At 37.2% G+C, this 15172-nt stretch overlaps 1 protein-coding gene across 1 annotated transcript; it reads left to right on the plus strand.

The window, feature by feature from the left end:
* Positions 1–256: 256 nt before the first annotated feature.
* Positions 257–13978, plus strand: LOC129262116 (amiloride-sensitive sodium channel subunit alpha-like). Its single transcript, XM_064100235.1, has 10 exons — positions 257–865; positions 1897–2612; positions 3139–3251; positions 3666–3829; positions 6790–6997; positions 7751–7823; positions 9502–9559; positions 10155–10231; positions 11685–11760; positions 12354–13978. The coding sequence occupies exons 2-10, from the start codon at positions 1921–1923 to the stop codon at positions 12510–12512; spliced, it is 1620 nt and encodes a 539-aa protein (XP_063956305.1). The 5' UTR covers positions 257–865; positions 1897–1920; the 3' UTR covers positions 12513–13978.
* The last annotated feature ends 1194 nt before the right edge of the window (positions 13979–15172 follow it).

Raw genomic sequence — 15172 nt, forward strand, 5'->3', positions numbered from 1 at the left:
CCATTTCAGTTTGGTTTTCAGCTTAGTTTTATTCACAAGACAAACCTTATAAAAAAAGGTCCGGAGACTAAAAATATGACCTAACAAGTAAAACATAAGTGCAAAAGAATGAAACATTAATTAACTGACTAAATTTCGTCCCAAAAGCAAGTAGGCCTATACATCTAAACATGAAATATGGGGAGTTTAGTTAAAAAGGGAAAGGGGGGAATCAGATACATGCACAGGAACAAGGTGGTGGTGAAGTGATGTCGTTAATGTAGCTGCCGCTTGTCATGTCTGTTGTCGTCGAAAGCAATTGTTCACTGTACAAGTGAAGGGCGAGAGAGAGAGAGAGAGAGGGGGGGGGCTGGGGGCATCGCCTTAGGTGCCCAAATACTTTGAACGTCGGTTGAACGACTTCATCCCCATGATCACTGATATTACCGTCTGGTATGACATTGAACGCCAGGTTGCAACGTGAGACATGCTGACGGAATGACAAAATATCGATTTCTTAGCTTTGCACATCCTCAAGGATTCAATCTTCTACACAAAAGTAACAAAGACATCACGGGCTGGTCGAGGACCGGTAAATCTCCAACAATAGGACTGAGACCTTAGAAAAACCCCTCTCGAAACTGTTATGACAGCACTGTCGGACTATTTACATGGTTAAGGCATTGGACCGAATATGTTCCGCAAACATAGGTGACGTAGTGCTTTTGGACATTACAAACTTAATGGCCGAAACTTGGTTTAGACGAGCAAACCTCTTTTTTTTTCGTATAAAAAAGGACATAATTCCAATTCTTTTGATGATGTTATCGACATAAGGGCTATTCGATTTAAAATGGATATAAGATGGATATTCATATAGTTTAAGGTGAGTATACAACGTTTTCTTTTTTCTATTACGTCACGTTTACTTTGCATTATTCGAGTACTAATTGCAATATACATGTATATCACCAATACAACATTAACATTTTTCGCGGTGTCATCCAGAATTTTCAGATGGAAGATCCAAAGTTGCATCTTTTTTCGTTGTTTTCGGTGGTAATGTATGCACTTTTAATTTCCCAGTGTTATTTTGCTTCTGTTAATATGGAAAAGGTTTAATAAATATGATTTATCCGGGGAAAAACGCACATCCCATTGAATTTGTTAACTACAAATGATGAAATCATGAATATAAAATTTATATACAAAAATGGGTGTCGATCGGTGTTCAAGAAACTTTCATCTCACACCAATGTGTAAATGGGTCATGTTTATTATTGCACTCTGTGATTATGAAAAAGACGCTATTTTTGTTCTTCACTCTAAAAATATTGGGTAAAAGTGCTCCATGAGGGTAATTATGTGTCCAACCAATATTAGACATTTCTTTCGGGCATTTTTATTTATCCAGTGTGATGAAAATTTTGCCCATTCTAAAGTAATTGTTGCTTGTTTTTTAACCTTACTGGACAACTTCCCGCATTGGGTACGTGTAAAATACTGCCCCAAATTGGTTTTAATAACCCTCGTGGTGGTGAAAATTTTACCCAATATTTTTTTTACAGTGTATATTATTACGCATTTTTAATTCTTCTTTATCTGAAGACTTACAACTAGAAGTAACAGCTGTATCGAAATTTTTTGTTTAATAAATATGATTCGAGTCATTTATGACCGTGTATAATGTTGTTTATGAGTGAAGTACAATACTAAGATCAAATCAGCAAGATATTTGTTGCAATATCTCATTGTAAAGAAACTATATGTATGTTAGGCCTGTGGTATGCCAACCGATGGTAATTTCATGAAGTCTCTAACAAGGTGGGATCATTATATTAAAAGTTTTCAGATTGCTGTTGATAACGTTTGGATCAAGTAAACAGTTCTAGCATCATGTCTTTCTCCACTTTGCAGATTCAATTTCAAGTGATCAACAAGATGAAAGGCCGGGAAAAAGACACTCTGGGAAAATCCCTGACTGACTTTGGCAACGAAACGACGATTCACGGCATCCAGTACGTCATCAACAAAGAAAACATCCCCTACCGACTTTGCTGGTTGCTAATCTGCATCGGGTTCTCCGTCGTGTTCATCATCCAAGGCGTCGCTATCATTAACGATTTTCTTACGTGGCCGTACTCGACGAAGATCGACATCGTCGGGAGACCAAGCCTGACCTTCCCGGCAGTGACCGTGTGCAATGCTAATATGATGAGGCGTTCGAGACTGGTGGATACGCGATTCGAAGGCCTGATCGCTCTCGATGGCGGAATCAGCGGAGCCGACTACGACTACTCCTGGTGGTTTTCCTCCGACTTCGTAAACGCTTACCAGGGATCAGAGAGTAGTTTGAATAGGAAGAAGCGAAGTCCACCCGAGTCGATAAACTATGATACGTTTTCTTGGTATAATCCTTCCGCGGATTCCGATTTCCAGTATTACGCTGATAACTGGGACGCGGTGAGCGACGAGAATGACTGGCTTGGGTTTTATAGGGCATCGAGAGCAGACGACTATAGCGACTTTGTCGACGTTGTCAACCCGTCACAGTCAGAGTTAAGTGATTACGGTCATCAGCTTGAAGATTTCGTACTGCAGTGTACCTTCGATAGACGTCAGTGTAATATCAGGTAAGCTCATTTGAATCTAGAGATAATATGCGTCGACATAATGTCGACATTTTAATTACTATTTTGACAAACTTGACAAAAGAAGGAGGCGGAGTAAGAGATGAAGTAAATATGACCCCTCATCGACTGTCCAGTTTCTTGAGGAACATAAGTATTAAGATGGCGATCTTACTCCGATTCTAAATGTGTCGTATAGTGAACCTCATGTCTCCAAAAGCAGTCAATGATCACTACGAAGTGCAATAAAGAAATATCACAAACAACTGGGCTTACATTTAAAATAAAGGCTTGTGCAAAAACTAGTAAATCATCTCTCTTAAATCTTGAATTTCATTACTGTTATGCCGTGTATATATGTTAGTGTCTAACTGTACATTATCATGTAGAAATGACACCCCACAAACACCGGCATATTGAAAACTATGACAGCTGATAACATGTGTCTTTTCCTATTTCATTATCAGTGATACAAATTTACATACATAAATTATCAATATCGTATGTCCATGATTGTTTTGTATTTCAGTCAGGATTTTTACGTTTGGCAGAATCGTTACTTCGGTAATTGTTTTACATTCAACTCGGCATTGTCTCCTGCAAATCTGACCAGAACCACGGGCAAAACTGGTGGACTTAGTGGTAAGTGACTTATCGTCTGATCCATCCGCCATTTTCTTCTCAAATACACCTACTACTCTATTTTCACTATGGATGATTTTCGAGAAAAGTCTAGTTACTTTTAAGCACCGGTCTACAGACAAGTGCGATCATGATTTAAATCCCATGAGTCGTATTTTTTGTATTTGTTTTGCCTGCAGGGTGCAAGTGTATTTCATATATAATATTTTCCGAGTTGCAATATGGTGATATTCTGATTTAATGTCCTTTTTGCTTCTTACTCCAATTTACAATTTTTCTTTTATTTGTGCCTATCTAACATGTTCAACACGATTCTTTCATTTTTTCTACATATTTACTTTTCCAAAGTATTTGTTATTTATTTCTTTAATATTTCCCCTATTATTTAATATCCATGTCACTTTCTTTCTGTAGGTTTACATCTAACGCTTTTCGTCGAGCAACCAGAGTACATGGGAATCCTTTCTCCCCACACGGGGGCAAAGGTCAGTATTCACCACCCTGACGTGTTTCCTTTTCCGGAGGATGACGCTCTGGAGTTGTCGACTGGACAAGAGACATCAATCGGTATTCGTCAGGTATTGGATAAATTTTATTGTTTTTCATTTAAACCAAAATATTCGTGCGGAAGGAGCTAAAGGTGCTAGAATGAATGACCCTCTTCCCCAATAAAAACTGAGCCGTTAGCAAAAAGTATATAAATAAATTAATACTTATCTATAGGCGGAAGGCCTTCTTATCCGTCCTTTGGCACCAGAGTACCTGAGCTATAATTTTTATCAGCCGTGACTTAAAGAACCGGTCCCACTACACTTACGGATGCAGATAGAATGTAAAACGGAAAAGAATCTTGCCATCCGTTGGAAAACGTTATGTATCCGTTGTGTACTCTTTGCATACGTGTTTCATATGCTCTATATCAGGGATTCTCAAATGGTGGCGCGCGCGCCACTTGTGGCGCACCGAGCCTTGCGGAGTGGCGCTTGGGAGCAGGTATAAAAAAAAGAACGTAAAAATAAGGAAAAATTGGTGAGAAAAAATGTATCTACCAGTAACCTGGAAATAAGGATTTGGTGCTTAATACAAAGAGAAAACAAAAACTCTTTACTTGACACTTAATTGCTAATTGATTTCCTCAAATTTTGTCCAATTTAGCACTCGATAACCCCTATTATGGAGGGTCGATGGTGTTCTCCTTTTTATTCATTCTATGCTGTACAAAGTTAATGTTCCACACAAGTGATTTGAAAACCCCGTTTGTATGATTTCTCTTTCAACGGCGAGAAATTTTCCATTTCCAGAGTATACGTTTTGGTTAAGAGTTAAACATCAAATAATATGATATTCAAAGTACATCCTGATCATAAAAGATTATGACTTTGGGACATAACAACCATGACTTTGTTTCCGGAGCCGATTAAAATCCGAAGTTGTAAAAGTGAAATACATGTATGGTCAGACGTATTGCCTGCTGTGATTGCCTGCATGCACTCTTGCTTAACACGAGTTGTAGAGAGAGAGATCTATCGAGAGGGGCAGTTTGGGGCGTTAGTGCAGTGCAACGCCTAATTTTCAGCCCTTGCAAAATCGGGGAACGTAACTTCAGCCACTGGCGTACAGATGGGGATGGGGATTTGGGGGCCCCCCAAGTGTTTCACGGCCAAGAAAAAAAAAGGAGAAAAGGAAAGGGAAAGAGTGGAATATTGTATTATTTTCTTAATATTATGTCAAAATATAGATTTTTGTATTGAAAAATTCAATATTTTTGCTTCAGCTGCCATATCTTGCCCCTTATTTTTTTTTACTCATTACGCCACTTTCTTCAGCCAATAGGTCTGGTGCAAAACAGTTTGAACTAGTGGTATCATTGGTATGTTGTGAAAAAGTCACTGGTAATTTTTCTTTTAATATTCATATTGTGTAGTTTGTTGGCATTTGTATTTCTTCTGTGGATATTAATTAGAGCCCCTCTGGGCAATTTAAAAGCCTCATATTCAAAAACTTCTGGGGGCTCTGCCCCCTCGACCCCCACCAGGGGCCTCTGGACCCCCTCCGCTGATACATTGCTGGTTTGCATAATGGATAGTGCGGGGGATAGTGGAGCATTACAGATTCTCAACAAGAAATGTGGCGCTTCAAAAAAAGTAATTGAGAATGGCTGCTCTATATCCATAGAGCATCCGTCCTCTGTGATTTCATTGTTCGCCCATTCTGTCCATTGTCTGGTGCAGATGAAAATGGATGGATACATCCCAAAATTTCACTTGTCCGCTGTATCCGTTATGAATACGTTTTGTGTCCGCCGGCCAGTGGGACCAGGTCTTTAATCCGCAACAAACGTTCCATGTCCGTTATCATCCGTTAGACGTCCGCTGTATATATCCTCTCTACATCCTCTGGGCATCCCTGTAACTCAGATCAACTGAAGCTGAACAACGGAAAGAGGGAGGAAAGATAAAGTACATGGAACGTCTGTACATCGTTAGTAGCAAGGACATAGAAAAGATGTAAGCGTATGCATCTCGTAAATAAAGTATTCAAAACCTCCGGTAACCCCATTCGGAGCTGTCATCCACTTCCATCCGTTTTCATCAACAAGGTTTCCGATAAGCAATCGTTTAACATCCGCGCTACGTACTACCCACGTCCGTTTTTTTTCCGTTATGTTTTAGCACATTTTTCGCCAATTTTATCCATTTCTGGAGCGGATGAAAACGGATGGAGCCATCTGCGAAATGTTTTTCGTCCGCTGTGTTCTGACCTTTATGAATACGTTTTGTATCAGTGGGCCAGTGGGACCAGGCCTTTACGTTTCTCCATCCTTATACTGCAGTTGCACAAAACAAAACCGACTCCAAATCCGAACAATGATATTCCATTTGAAATTATGTGATAGGTTTGACCGGCCTGGAATCAGTTTCGTTGTGACTGTGACATAAACCCATGCTCATTGTCGTTTATAATTTATTGTAACCATATTTTGTTGGTGCATGAAAACCTTGTCTTGGTATTTTGACCCGATTATTTTATTCCAAGAATGTATACTCCTGTGGAGTGTACTGTATAGGGATCGAGGCAACAGACGAATTGATTGGAAACTGAAAACTGCAACCCTAATTGTGATTCACACTGCATGTGAACTTCACCATGATTACACATACACCCATACAGGAGCGGATCATGCAGGATTTTATAAAAGGGTCACATTTTCCAGAGGAAAATTTGACAAGCGAAAAAAAAAAGGTTTTCACCAAAATATGAAGGTCATTTCGTCCACGTAAAATTTGACAGAAAAAATGTCTTCACTTGTGTATGAACGACATATTCCCATTCAAATATAAATAAAAATAAGGGGGGCACACTTGTGTAAGAACGGCATATTACCATTAAAAATTGTGATTATGGCTGTCAAGGTGGGGGGGGGGGTACGTGTCGGATGTGCCCCCCTTTATCCGCCACTGCCCCCATATTCACAGTCAAGGAGATAAACTTTAAAACGGTTCTGATAAATACTTAAATTATCTTCCCACTATTTTAGGAATACATCAAACGTCTTGGTGGATACTACACGAATTGTACTCTTGACGGCGGTGAAACTAACTTTACCTCCTCCGACTACACCTATTCATTGTCAGCGTGTAAAAAGATGTGTTATCAGCGTCACCTGCATCAGTTCTGTGGATGCGTCGACAACCAATTCTTCGACACCAATCAAATACCATGTGATGTGCTCAATGCGACGCAACGTAAGTAATCATTATATCTAAACTCAGCTAATGCGACCATGGAATCATTTTTTCCTGATTTTTTTTTTGAAAAATGATGCGTCAATCCCTTAGCGCTACTTGCGCTAGTTTTCGCTTATTTTATCATTATACAATTAGGATTGTCTTGACACCATCATCGACATCATAGTTGTATTGTTGCCTGAGGAGCGTTTCATGAAAGTACTTGTCGGACGTTTTATCCGTCAATTCCCGTTTCATCCGACAGTTACCATAGTGACAGTGATTCTCAGCCAATCAAAATCACAGAATGTTGTCAGACCTGATAACTTGTCGGACAAAAGTGTTGATGACACTCCTCTGTTCTTTTGAGATCGGTATTTTTGGTCATACCATACGCCGTCCTTGCGTCAAGGAAAATGACGCTTCCACTTCAACGCATGGCAGGCCTCTGCCCCCCCCCCCTCTTTGTGTGCTTCAATCTGGATGCCCGTGACGAATTATGTTTTGCTATCGGAAAAATCTGTATACTAAAACGTGTTTTTTTTTATTTAAACAAACAAATTCCCTGCAAATTTGTCATTATTGACGATTTTCATTTTTTTCGATTTTCGAAGTTTCATTTCTCAAGCATGTATATAGGCCTGCGTATTATATAATATTCATCACATTTCAAAATACTTTTATTTTCATTTTTCACCATCTCTTCATTTTCCATCTATTTCATCTGTTCTCCTATCGTTCCTTCTATTTTTGCTTAATTTTTTTTTTTAGAATGGTGTCGTCAGTATGTTGAAGAGAGGTACCTTGACGATGACTTAGCATGTGTCTGTCCGTCACCGTGCACGTAAGTGTTTATGACACCTAAACTTGCAAAAGTTTTTCCTCAAATATGAATTTACTACACACACAAAAATGAAATTAATACAGTAATACGATATAATTTGTTTCAAAGATATTATTTATGATGAATTAAAGTCAGTCTTCAATCATCTTAAAGTATCCAAATATTGAAAAAGGAATAAAACAAAAAATAAATAAATCATGTGTGAACAATGAATATGAACATTTGATTTTGATAATAAAACTTTGAATTTCATATATTTTTTAACAATAATTCGTGAGTTGGTTTCTAGATGTGAATGTATATCCATACTGAATATGGTTAACTGTGAAAAATCAATTTTCATTTAGTCAGTATCTCCGCGTATATGGTCTGGATATAGGACCTCTTCGGTCAATTGGATGGTCTCCTGAAGAGTCCAATTGAAAAAAAAAAGTGAATATACTTTACAAATGAAAACGTCAAATATACATTATAAACATTAAATTAAAAAAAATCAACATTACAAACGCGATAATTGGCACGTAAAATCACGCGCCGTGTGTTTATTTCAGATGGAGTACTTTCAATAGCGAGGTTTATCAATATGTCGGTCACATTGCGCAGTAATCAATCTTATTGTTAAACATCGCGCGTCCTTAGAAAAATGATTCAACTATTTGGGTGTAGTAGTTATAATCGATACGATGAAGAATGGTTTCGATTGAATCACCACTAATCTTCGATCAGTCGACTGTCAGTAAGTTGTACACCTCCTGGTCATACAATTTGCAAACAGAATACGAGTTTGGTAAAATTGGTGTTCTCTTCAACCTTAGAACCTCTAAAGGTACATCTAAGTCAAACATCTTTATCTATTAAAAATAAAAGGTGCTCGGGTTAAAATCAAACACACCAAATTGGTATAGGGAATATATCCCAAATATTTTAAGAAAAAAAAGATTTAGATTGGGAACGTTTTCCTTATGATAAAAGATGTCATGCATCGGAAATTAATATTTCACTGTAACAAGAATATATCAGTCTTAATCACTTTATTTGATATACAGGACTTTTACAAACTCGACCCCATAACATATACAGTTGCCACTGTGAAGTGAATAAACAAGGCTTTTTACATGTATAATTGATAATGACAGTGAGAGCATATTAAACCTTTAAAAATGTCGATATAATTATACTTAAGATTATATATTGAGAATCATAATGATCAGACTCTGATTGTACTTCAATCAATATTATTTCAAGTATATGTAAATGTGATATAGCTCCATCTTCTTTTTTTTACTATATACATGTAAATTTCATTCTCTATCTTAACCCCACTTACACTCCTTTCTTTCCTCATTTCTTTCCTTGATTTCCTTTCTTCCTTCCTTTCTATTTTCTTCGATCCCCTCTCTCCCCCTTCCCTTATCCCCCTTTGTCTCATCACCTCTCTGCTCTCCTTATTGATCTTACACAGTAAAATGCTGTTTAAGATTTTATACAACGCTGTTTACTATATGAACCTTACAGTATTTGTTTAACCGTTTAAACAATCATGTTTAATTTATTGACAATTAGATACTGACAATTAAACTATGTTGCATAAGATTTAAACAGTTGTTTAAACAGTTTAAACAATTACTGTAAGGTTCATATAGTAAACAGCGTTGTATAATTTTTTTACTGTGTACAGGGAAACCAAGTACATCAAGAGTGCATCCTCTCTGCTGTGGCCCTCAGAACGATATGAGGTAAAGATACTTTCATTTCTATTTGAAGGGTAACGCTTGATAGTCGAACTTTACTTGACACCGTCTTAAAACATAACTTTATTATTTCTTACTCTATTTCCAATCATGATGATGATTATGGCACCTTCCTTCTGTTTAAGAATAAACATTTAGAGCCCGGACTTGGTGAACTACAACATCCAGCGCTCAAATAATTATCTAAGAAAGATGTATAAAGTCACTGACCGAATATAAACCCTTTTTGGGGAACATTATAAACGATATTTTCTGTTCACAAATTGAAACTATAAATCATCATTCGTGTCACAGACATACAACACATGCTATCAGAAAATTAAGTCTGCGCTAGAGGAGAGTATTTGTTTTGTTTTCTCCGTCATTATATGGACTCTTTAAACGTGTTAAAGTTCCAAATAAAAATAAAATCTGAACATCATAAAAAAAACTTGTGATTCAAATTTTCAAAATTTCCACGTCACAAACTTCTAGTTTAATTCGTCGATTTTATCTTAACTCATAGATATATTCAAAAAGATTTTTATTTGAAGTTATTGTTATATTCACAAATTTACTTCAACTGTTTCTTTCTTTTTAGGAGCATCTTCTTCGTCGTTTGAACGCATCTTCAAATAGCAACGCAGTACGAATATTATCAAGCAGTGTACTAAGCAGGTTCGTGGAAAATCATTTTATTCTTTTTTTTTCATTTCACACCATTTCATTTCCAGGAACACAATAACACAGAACAATACAATGATGATAATAATTAATACAATAATTATTCTAATATTTAGCAACAGTGATCGGTTGTGAAACTCTTAGTTACTCATAATATCTAGTATATTTTTATTTTTCATTTTTTGAAAATTTTTATTAGCTAATCAAAAATCCATGGATACGAAATATGCTACCACTATCAACCTTCATCCTAATATACTGAACGCCTGAATCACTAGAAAATACTGGAATCTGTAATAACGAGCTGAGCCCAAAGTGATATATACTAGGGCAGTTCCTTCCAAAATATCAACCCGCATTTACCTCCATTTTTACCTCACCTCATCAACTACTCGATCCATGATATTGATAACATTTTATATTTGATATGAAGCACAAAGCGGAGATGAATCGTTTTTAGCTCTTCCTCATAATATCTACGAATGGGATGTCTTTATTAACTTGACCATAATTTAGGGTCGTGTGGTCGTGTGGTTAGAGCATTGGACTCATAATCGCAAGGTTCCCGCTCTATCATTGGGCCGTATGCATAAAAAGTAGCAATTGCTTGTGCTAGCCTTTACTTGAATCCGTATGCATAAACATAAGCAAATGCTTTTGCTAGCAAGCACAAGCAATTGCTTAAAACCGTATGCATAAAACAAACCTTTTACTTGTCTTGATAAGCAATTGCTTGCGTTTTTTCAAGCACCTCCAGACCAGCTTGAGCTCTTGCTTACTCATGGCATTCTCGTTTAAGGATTAAATTTTCATACCGTTTCAAGCTCCATATTCCAGAGGTTATGTTGTGATTTCATATCTAATCAAATTCCTGTTATTTTAGACTTTTTACGGCAATTTTTTTTCCATCGATCTACACAGAAACCCCCCTGATGCTCTGCGCTGTTTTCCCCCTATTTGCGTAAGAAAAAATACTTCTGCCAGGTCGGGAACGAAGCGTCGTTGTCCTACTGTGCGATGTTCGCACAACCGTAACGATCCTTTGTCCAACACATAAGCAATTGCTTAGGCAGTGCAAGCAAAAGGTTTCAGCACAAGCAAAAGCTTGTGCATACGAATTTAAGCAATTGCTTGAACTTGCCCTTTTGCTTGACCAGCTCTTGCTTTTGCTTAAAGCATTTGCTTATAAGCAATTGCTTGTCTTTATGCATAAGGCCCATTGTCTGTACTTTGATAAAAAGACCCTAGAGTAATTTCTGTCGTCTACAATGCTAAGCATCTCTTCCTGATTAACTTAGACGTAAAATGTTTCCTATGTAATTGGTTATACCAGCTTGGTATTATACCAGCAGAAAGCTGTCCTTCCGAGTTCTTACATAAATCAGAAACAGAAACCATTCTATGTATAACACGACTGTTAAATCTTCATTTACCTCTTTCTTTACAGTAAGAACCTAATACGGATAAAGATATTCTATGAAGACCTGAACTACGAGTTCGTTGAAATGGTTCCTGTTTATACCGTGAGTATAGAAACAAACAAGTTTTTTTTTTTATGATTGACACGTTACCTTACTACATGACCGTGGCTTGGTTATAAAATCTTGGAACCTTTTTTTTCAAACATTTAGAAACAAATTAGGCCTATTTTGAATTTAAAAAAAATCAGTTATAAATCCAGCATGAGACAATAAAGGCATGGTGTGAAAAGGAGTAGGACCTATTGATAAAAACGGATATTGTGTTTCTATTATGTGAATTCCGCCTAGCATCCTTTGGCAAGGCATCAATCCACACTTTGCCACTCTCCACCCCGGTGTTAAATGGGTACCCGGTATGATGTGAAAGCCTATGTAGTATGCCTAGCATTTGGCAAGGCATCAATCCACACTTTGCCACTCTCCACCCCGGTGTTAAATGGGTACCTGGTATGATGTGAAAGCCTATGTAGTATGCCTAGCATTTGAGTCTTTGAAGTCTTGCTGAAATGTTCCAAAAAGGTGGAGAAAGTGCATATGGGTGCAGGCATGCCAGGATCCCTTTAAATCGATTGAAATCTAGGGTACCAAGCGCTATAATATAAAATTCATTCATTTCACATTTACTTACTTCTCAGATCCCGAGTGTCCTTGGTAGTGTTGGTGGTCTAATGGGTCTCTACATCGGAATGTCATTCATCAGTGTCTTTGAAGTCCTCTTCCTCCTCCTTCGAATGTGCAAAATCGGTTTATCCAAGCTCTTCTTTCGCGATCAGGTACATCCACTCAAAACCTGACAGATCGTTGTCTCCAAAGACATGTCCATCTGATCAAGATCGGAACGACCAAACGTCTGTTCCGCAACCAGACAGATCTGATATGTCGTTTCTGCTCTTCTTACCAACATTTAACAATTTAGTTTAGGAGATCCAGTTTATACGACCAGGGTACGGGGAGTGGAAATCGATGTCTTCCATGCCTGCAGTCAACCCTTTTCCGATTATGAAGACTAAGAGACTCTGCGACTCATGTGAAGCGGTAAGGAGAAAATATTCTGCATATCGTCTTCGTGACTGAAAGCCTAACTGAGCAGACATTTTTTATTTCAGCAACTGCTATGGAGCCGATGCAATATCGGTTCTTAGAAAGCCCATCTTTGTCAGAAAATACAAATTTTGACAATAGTCGGTCATTTACTTTGTGAATCCCGAGAGGTAATGAATGTTTGTGGGTTAGGAACCAGTGTACCATCGCAATGGCGTTATATTATTCCAAAGGACTAGGTGATGGCATTTTAAACCTGCTCATCGATCCCAAATCAACAGGTTATGAGACCATAGGTCTACAAAAAATAAGTCTTTCTAATTTCTAGCAACCAAGTGTGGCTATTGATATATATATTAATAGCCACACTGGGTCGTATACGATCAATACCACGAAAGTCTACCTTCTTGCCTTATTCTACAAACATGTAGGAGTTTATTTCTACTATTCCTTGTGATTGTTTTTAATAATCCAAACCTTGAGGAATCCGCTCTTCGAAAAATTTAATAATATTCTTCTCTCCGTATGAAACTGATTTAGAATATTGTAAAACAATGTTACCTACTATTTTACCATGATTGTGCGGCGGGGAACAGAGTTTAGAAATTCCTTTGACATTCTCACCTTCCTAAGGTGAGATTTTAATTCACATTTCATATTTCTATATATCGTGCTCTTCTCCATAATTCAATATTTAAAACTTATCTAACTTATCATTCACCGACTGTCGTTTGAATGTGAAGTACAAATTGATAATTTTTTATGATAGAGAATTGTGTGTAATATTTGACTACCCATAGACTGGTTGAGCCACAATTATAGACCTGGGGCCCGTAACACAAAGCTTAGCAAAGAACAATTTTCTACGATTGATTCCATTGGCTACAATGTACAATCAATTGTAAAAATCAAGCGTACGATTAATCACTAACCTTTGTGTTACGGGACCCAGAGTTTGAATTCAACGGGAGTTCAGAATGTGGGCTAATGTTAGACAGAGTCAGCAAATATTGGATTGTCCGTGAAGTCAACTTTCTTAGTAGTGTGGGGTCCCTCTGTTATTTGTGATCGTACTTTGAAAACCAAAACACGCATTTTTAAAAGACGAATAGGCCTCCGTATCAAAACGTACTTTGTTTTGTCTCTCTACGTTTGTTCCATTCTACCATGTCAACGAAGCGAGAATTTATTGTGGCATTAAAACTAACTTAATCAACAATTCTCTAAATTTGTAATAGCGTCATCTGTTGTCCTTATAGTTGCTATATTGTAACATTCACAACGGCATATATATATATATATATATATATATATATATATAATTAATTTCCTGATAAAGCCCTATGGGCGAAAATTTGATCTAATTTTTCTCTCTACGGTTGTTTTATTCACCTTGAATTTTGCTTTATACTACCACAACCGACGCAGGACCTTGCAGAATTATTACTAATATGGGTATTGTTAATAATGTTATTATTGTTATGAAATAATAACAGTAAGCTTTCATCTTCAGTATTAATGATAGCGATAATGATAGTGGTAGAAGTAATAGTAGAAGTAGTATAGTAGTAGTAGTAGTAGTAGTAGTAGTAGTAGTAGTAGTAGTAGTAGTAGTCCTCGTAGGAAAAGAAGAAGAAGTAGTAGTAGTAGTAGAAGAAGAAATAGTAGTAGAAGTAGTAGTAGTAGTAGTAGTAGTAGAAGTAGTAGTAGTAAAAGTAGTAGTCGTCATCTTCGTCGTAGTAGAAGTAGTAGTAGTAGTAGTAGTAGAAGTAGTAGTAGTAGAAGTAGTAGTAGTAGTAGTAGAAGTAGTAGTAGTAGTAAAAGTAGTAGTCGTCATCTTCGTCGTCGTCGTAGTAGTAGTAGTAGTAGTAGTAGTAGTAGTAGTAGTAGAAGTAGTAGTAGTAGTAGTAGTAGTAGTAGTAGTAGTAGTAGTAGTAGTAGTAGTAGTAGTAGTAGTAGTAGTAGTAGTAGTAGTAGTAGTAGTAGTAGTAGTAGTAGAAGTAGCAGACTTAGCAAGCATCTGTGTCATTTCAGATCTTACCAGATCATATTAAGGTCAGTCATGGTAATCGTGAATGTAGAGATCCCGATCAGCTACGAAAGACCAATCGTACGTATATAACGGATGCACGATAGTGGGAAAGAGGTATAAAAACACTCATTACATGTAACGCAATAATGCTTTCGGTCTATGGTTGCTGACATCGCGACCCTATTCTATTTCTTCATTTCCTTCAAAGTCTCCTTTTCATGGTTCATTGGTTTCAAGTAAAATCTCAAAGAAGACATTGTGGATAATAAAACGTTTAACTGGTACCGCATTCACAGGGCACATGGTCCAGTAATCCCATAAGGTATTTGGAAGCCATCTTGGATTTTTGAACATACTAATTTCCCCCTACCATGCCTACTC

The sequence above is a fragment of the Lytechinus pictus genome, chromosome 5 (assembly GCF_037042905.1).
Source record: "Lytechinus pictus isolate F3 Inbred chromosome 5, Lp3.0, whole genome shotgun sequence".
NCBI lineage: Eukaryota > Metazoa > Echinodermata > Echinoidea > Temnopleuroida > Toxopneustidae > Lytechinus > Lytechinus pictus.